This window comes from Mytilus galloprovincialis, chromosome 8, assembly GCF_965363235.1.
Source record: "Mytilus galloprovincialis chromosome 8, xbMytGall1.hap1.1, whole genome shotgun sequence".
NCBI lineage: Eukaryota > Metazoa > Mollusca > Bivalvia > Mytilida > Mytilidae > Mytilus > Mytilus galloprovincialis.
The window spans coordinates 78,220,642-78,227,929 of NC_134845.1; the positions used below are offsets into that span (position 1 = coordinate 78,220,642).

General features: G+C 31.3%; 1 protein-coding gene across 1 annotated transcript; it reads left to right on the top strand.

Annotated features, from left to right (window-relative positions):
- The first annotated feature begins 2,404 nt into the window (after positions 1-2,404).
- LOC143043787 (uncharacterized) lies at positions 2,405-5,241 on the top strand. The gene is made up of 5 exons (XM_076215966.1): positions 2,405-2,753; positions 3,397-3,438; positions 3,943-4,032; positions 4,269-4,428; positions 5,034-5,241. Exons 1-5 carry the CDS (start codon positions 2,405-2,407, stop codon positions 5,239-5,241), a joined length of 849 nt encoding a protein of 282 aa, XP_076072081.1.
- The last annotated feature ends 2,047 nt before the right edge of the window (positions 5,242-7,288 follow it).

Here is a 7,288-nt window from a genome sequence, read left to right on the forward strand (position 1 = left end):
GTTCGTTAGAACCAGTTACTTAGTAAACAAAATAACCTAATACTAAAAAATCCCCTTTGCATACTAAATTCCGAAAAAATGACTGTATGTCATTTCTCTTTCTATTCCTCTTTGTATATCCATTAAAAACTCACTGACCAGACGAAAACTCCATCTGCAGGATTAACTATTTGCTTTTCTATATAGTTGTAAAAAACATGTCCTTTGCTTGCCTAATCGTTTGGACCGGTTCAACAAAATAACCTGATGCTAATCTGTTTTTTTGTATCAATAGGCTGAGGTCATCTGTCCTAAAATAAAAGTGTAGAAGACAATGACCTAAGGTCAACCCCTTTCCCTATGATAAATGAAAAATTAAAAAGCTGATCTTCCTTTATGTATAATAAGAACGTGTATACACAGAAACTATGGAATCATTTATGCCACAAGAGCATTAAACTTCTTTAGGTAGAAACAAACCGAACTATACCAAGTTTCAAGACGCCTATGTCTATGTGTGTAAGTACCAGGCTTATAATTTAATACACCAGACACGCGTTTCGTCTACATACGACTCATCATTGACGCGTAGATAAAAAATAGAAAGCCAAACAACTACAAATTTGAATAGCATTAATGACAAAAAAAAAATCGAAAAAAAATTGTGCCGAATACGGATAAGGTTATCTATGCCTTGTATTAGAAAAACCTTAGTATTTTGGACAATTCATACTTTTGCAAACAGTAAATTTGTAAAATGAAATTTATGTCAACACCGTAAGGTTTGTTCAAACAATATTGTGGCAACCATGTTTAAAAAAAAGAACCAGCGCTTTTATTAATGTGGCACCTTATTGAATTGAATTTGACATAGACAAATAAATCAAAACTACATGCTTTATTACCACGCTAACACAATAGAATTATTGACAATTTCAGATAAAATTAACAAAATATTTAAGAATGAGGCAGTTATTAGGATGAAATCCTTTCATGTATATTTTGTAAAGAATCAGTTTGTAAGCATTTTGTATTTACGGAATGACTGTAATATTTTTTCTGTGTATGAAGAAATAACACTTAAAATGTGGTGCAAATTGAGTAACCTGCGTAGCTGGTTATTTTAAAGTGTTCACCACATTTGTTTCTTATTTAGAATACTACACAGACAAAACAATACAATCATTCCTTATAATTTAATCATCAATTTCAAGCTGAAGTAAATCATGAAAAAAACCATTGATAACAACGTCACACTCACATGACAAAATATGTCTATGAGCTCATAAACAGAACACTGTCAGCCAGTCAGAAGATGCGTTACACCCAAAATAAATTATTTAATGATAAACTTTGTACAGAAAGAAATAAACTAATGTTTTCTTCGTTAAAATTCAGATTTCAACCATTTATTATTAATTCAGTGTCCAAAGTTACAGTTCATTCTTGGCTTCCAAATGGCTTTATCATTCCTTATCTTATGTCCGCATATACATGTAAGGGGCAGAATTATGAAAAATGCATATTAGTTTTCAAGTCAGCAAGCTTTAGAGTTGAGAAGAGAAACAACATACAATTGACTCAAATGACAATTTAAAGAACTACTTTCATTCGTAGTCTCGAGTAAAGAATTTGACCTTTGGGACATTCAGCATTAAAGTACAAATAAATACAGAGAATACATGTTTCACTTAATCGTAATTGGTTGTATAATTTGTTGGATGACGGAAGATGATAATCTAGGTAGGATTTTGTACGGCTTTCCACCTCAAAAAGATTCTTAATTTATCTTGTACTGTGGTCGTGTTGACCATTGACAAAACACGCAATAAATCATGCACACATTTTGTGGTTTTATTATTTGCATTTTTTTGGAACAGTATTAATTCTTGGTTACTTCTTGATCAGAAAGTGTCTCCATTTGGTTTCTTTATATAACATTACAGTTATTTTGAGTTAAGTTTCCCACGTAGCAATATTGTTGTTTTCGAGTCTATTCATTACAGTGCGATTTCTTGAATCCCTGATATCATCAGCACATTTTCAATGACAGGTGTTATAAAAGGTATATTATTCTTTTCCAAAATCGTTCTATCTTAAAGTGTGTTTTTTCACTTAAAATATTAGTTCTTTAATGAGATTTCTGGGCCCGGTTGTTCAAAAGTGTCGTTAAGCTAACGACTAGTTAAGCCTAACAACTCGTTAAATTTTAACATTGTTGTCAGTTAATTTCTGTGTTAAATTATGTTGTTCAAAAACATTTAACGACTGCGTTAACTAACAACTTGTTAAAAATTTAACAACTGATTAATTAAACATTTCCCCATAAATCCCCAAAATTCTTACACTTCCTGTTTAACAATGGCTGAACAACAAACCCCCCAACAAGAAACTACCAAGAATTAGAGGGACTAACTTCACAAGTATGGAAGTGAATATGATCAGTAGAAGAGTGGTGGAGGAGCTAGGCTTATTGAGAGGAAAGTTTGGCCCTGACATAACTGCAGATGCAAAGAACAAGATGTGGGCCAAAATAACAGACGAGGTGAATGCTCTGGGGGTTAGTTACAGGAAACTTTCAACTGTTAAAACCAAATTCAGGAATCTAGCCAGAGATGTCAAGGAAAAGTTTACGTACGAGAGAAAGGAGAGAAATAAAACAGGGGGAGGACCAGTACCCAAACCCATAAGTATGGCTGAGGAAAACATCATCAATGCTATGAAAGATACATCCTCATTCAAGGGAATAGACGGTGACATGGAGACCTCTGTAGGTTGGTATTTGAGAAATAGTATTTTATATTGCTTAATTTTCATTCCTTAGTTTTACCCAAATTTGTCTGTTTTATTGTTTTCTTTATTAAAGTAACAAAGAAAACCCCAAAACCAAAACCTGTCGTCTGCTATGACAGAAGCATATCCCTTTGAAAGAAATTCCCTGCAGACGTCGCCAATGTTCTAAAAATAGATTCATGTGTTTACGATTACTTAGTATGACATTCATGTTACCTTTTATTTATATAATTCCTTTATGTGATATTGTTGAAAGAACCACCATCTACTAATCAAATTGTGGTTAAAGATGGTATTTAAATGCTGAAGTTTGCTAGCCATTGCTTTATTATGGCGGTCAAATTTGCAATGCCCCTTATGTCAACATTTGCCACATTGAAAAAAAAATAAAAAAAGATAAAGTGTGGTAAAAATTCATACAAAATTGATTTACTGAGGTACAATAATTATAGAATTAATATTAATTTGTTAATACCATCTTCAAGGCACTTGCAATGATTAATTTTCCACAGATATTGTGTCATGTCTTATAGTCCTTTTCAAAATAGCATGCAGTATAAAAAACATAATTGAGTTATCTTTCTTTGTGCCTTATCATATTAAAAAAGGTATGATTTTTTTCAGGGATTTCTCACCAAGACACCAGTAACAGCAGACACTCACAAGGTGTGTATATATAAATTACATAGTTTATACATATGACTATAAATTACTTCAGAAATTGTATTTCGTAGATATTAAGTAGATTTGGTCTGAATGCCTGTGATACCTTATTAGTATGCATGAAATTTCAAGTTTCTTCAAATTTAAGAAGTGCAATCAATTTGTAAACTGAACTGAACTGATTTAATATATGAAGCCTTGAAATAGTAACTTATTAACAGATCCATATGCATGGTTTTAATAATTGTACAGCAAACATGTCAAATTATGTCTGATCAGTTCATAATGAAGGTTTATAAAAAGCAAGGACTGTTTAGAAAATTGCAGTCACTATGTTATTTTACAAGTATTCCAGATCTGTAAACTGTACTGTCAAATTAATTTTTATATATTGATATGAAAATTTGGGAAGAAAGAAACAATTGTAATAGATGTATACTTTGTTCTATTATGAAGAGTATCAATTCACTTCTTTAAATAAAACAAGTCTTTTTACATTATTTTCAGACAGCATAACATCTGACCAAATGTTTACAGTTGAACCCATCTCACCAGTTCCAGCTCTGAATGCTTTTCCAACATGCCAGACTGTTGATGGTATTTATTACTAACTTAGATAATTTCATTAATGGTTTAGTAATTTTCTTTATTTTGCATTTTATATAAAGTTGCAATGATAAAGCATAAGTTTTGATAGAAATAAGTTGACAATAATATATTATGACGTTGCATGTGTAAAAAAATCTTAATAAAAAGTCTTCTATTTTTTTTTATGTTACAGTATGTTTCAAGTTTAATCAAAATCTTTATGTAAAACAATTGTCAACTTGTAGATTTACCATCTTCTGTGGAGAGTATCTGGATAAGGAGACTAGAGCAGGTTCACCAGAGAAATGAGGAGTTAGCACTTTCTAGTGCTACTGTTCATGCCAGCCTACCTGTACCTGTACCTGCACAAAAACAGACTTCCACTCAGCAACAACCAAAACCAAGGTATGTGTTTCATATGTTAAAATACAGCACTGTTTATGATGTATTTACATAAGTTGCTTAGTGAGTCTGATGAGAATAACTTTTTCCTACAGGTTCCGAGTTTGTTTTAAGATAAATTATTTTGTAGGGAATCAGTGAAACATGACTGGATTGGGCACCCCTTATGTCAAACAGTTAGCCCCCCCCATGAAGTTCTGTACCCCCACTGAGTAACCATGATTAGAATGGAATAATAGAGTTCTTACAAACACATTTACCATTTTCAGATTTTGTTAGTCCCTGTCCCAATTAAGGAGACTTTAAAACAGTATATGACTTGGGTTGTTGTCTGTTTAATTTTGTTGTTAGCTTATGTGTCATTATTCATTTTTTTTAATTGTTCCACATTGGACTTGTTAAGTCAGTTATTTTATAAGAGCTAATCCGTATTGGGTTTTCTCATTGTTAAAGGCTGGGAATAGTGATATTATTATAATAAAATCTGTGTCATTTTGACTCTTGAATAATTGTCTCATTGGCAATGATATAATATTAACACATCACTTAAATATTGAGTTAGATTTTAAAATAAAAATACCAAATAGCAAAATTTCTTTATATTTCAGTGAAAGTATGCAGAAGAAGAAAACAAAGAGGACTGTAGATGATGTGTATGAGCTGCAGTGTATTGTTTTAGAAAGTGACCTAAAAAGAAATGAACTGCAGATGGAACTTTTCCAAAGACAAATGCAATTTTATTACATGATGATCAAGAAGAAAACTATTGATAGTGAAAACATGATTTTAGATGCTCTACTTCATACAGAAGCTTAGTCAAAATTAATCTTTATTTATTTATTTGTCTGTGTTGATGATTCTTGTTCTCTTATTCCATTGTTATTGATAAAAAAAAGTATTAAAAGATGTTGTCATGATTTATTTCTGATTTTCAATGATTAAAAAATGTTGTGGAAATATGATCTCTAACAGCTCTTCCATCTTGATGACCATTGAAATGTTCCCCAAGATTACCATCATTGCCTACAATTACTCCATCATCTTCAATGTCTGGTTCATTCAACAAAATGCATATATTGTGGAGTATAGCACAAGCCATTATTATTTTGCATGCCTTGCCTGGTTTCATTCTTATCTGAAATAAAAAAAAATCATAACTTAATTTGTTACCCTTAATAATTGTCTTCTTATCAGCATTTTTCTAAAGTAGTATTTTATAGTATTTCAAATGTTGGCATTGCATGTGTGTATGTATATACAATGTATAAAATAGAAAGCTGTGAGATCACTTGTATGAGTGCCAATGAGACCATTTTCTGTTGTTAAAGTAATGAAATATAAAAGTTTACAGTATGATATTCAACATTGGAGCCTATAGTAAGATATAAATAATACTACATAAAATGTCTCTATAGTGGTATACCATACATCACATTTTGTTAAGCATTTCGAAAGATGTTTTACTTATTTATTAATTGATTAAAATTTATGTTGTCCAAGTATTGTGTTAGTAGCACTTAATATTCATCTCTTGATTGTGGTCAGGTTTTTATACATCAATTGCTGGATTATTTAGTTTTCCAATTGTATACTAAATACATATTTTCCCCTTTTATCAAATTTCCATTTGTGATATGGAACCTTGTGGTACAATTTCAGAGAGAACCATACAATAATAAACAAGTAATTGTCTGGAAAACTAGAAAAATGCTTGTTTCGGCCTCTATTGGGCCCCTAAGTCATAAACAGTATGGACCAATACACCACAAAACAAACCCTATGTACATTTCTTTTGGGGTATTAAACTTTTTGGTGAAACATATGAATGCAAATATAAAAAAGAAGATATATGGTATAATTGCCAATGAGACAACTATCCACATGACAAGACACCAATAGACACAGAAATTAACAACTATAGTTCACAGTATGGCTTTCAACAATGAGCAGATTAGTCACATTATAAAAAAATTAGTTTGTTTCTACTGAATACACCAACATTAATTCCCAAATATATCCCATTTAAGCGTCGCCCTTGAAAAGATTTTTTTTATAACTGTTCATTATATAAAAAGTTATTCTATTATACTTTACCTCTGAGTGTAATATATGGAACCGTCTCTTCAGCCTCCCAAATGTTCTCTCTATCACACTTCTGGTTGAACAGTGGCATTTGTTGTACTTTTTTTGATGATTTAGTACAGGATTCAGATATGGGGTCATCAGAAATGGTCGAAATGGATAACCACTATCCCCAAGCAATACACCATTTGCCCATCCACCATTTTCTTCCATGTAGGTACACACCTATAAATAAAGGTTTATATTTCTTTTTACAGCAAATATTTTGTTAAAACTACCATTTATATAATTAAATTGATATATTCAGCTTTAAAGAGGAGTCACACTAGAAAACCTAAAATCATATTGAGCAAGACTATTTTTCAATATTCCTTTTTCAGTTTTTATACATCAATATTTTTTAGCATAGCCACCCCTTAAAAGTAATGTATTGCTTCTTTATATATATATAGAATTATTGATTTGAGTGCTTGAAAGAGAATATGACTAATAAAAGATGACAAACATCATGAACATTGTAATAAAATACATACCTGTGAAGTCCTGAATATGTGGGAATCATGACTACTACCTGGCCAGTTTGCATTTATGTTTGTGAATTTACCTGCAAAATGTAAAAGATTATATATTAATGCACAAATAAGCTAGGCCATTAGTTTTCTAGTTTCTAATTGTTTTACCTTGTCATTCCTGGTCCTTTTATAGTTGATAGGCTGTAGGGGCTTTGTTCATTGTTGAAGGCAGTATGGTGACCTATAATTGTTATTTTCTGTGTCCTTTG

Excerpts from the sequence above, each read along its gene's own strand:
- LOC143043787 (XM_076215966.1), top strand. The coding sequence starts at position 2,405 with ATGGAAGTGAATATGATCAGTAGAAGAGTGGTGGAGGAGCTAGGCTTA. Across the intron at positions 4,033-4,268 it reads AACATGCCAGACTGTTGATG|ATTTACCATCTTCTGTGGAG; the intron begins GTATTTATTACT and ends GTCAACTTGTAG. Across the intron at positions 4,429-5,033 it reads CAGCAACAACCAAAACCAAG|TGAAAGTATGCAGAAGAAGA; the intron begins GTATGTGTTTCA and ends TTTATATTTCAG.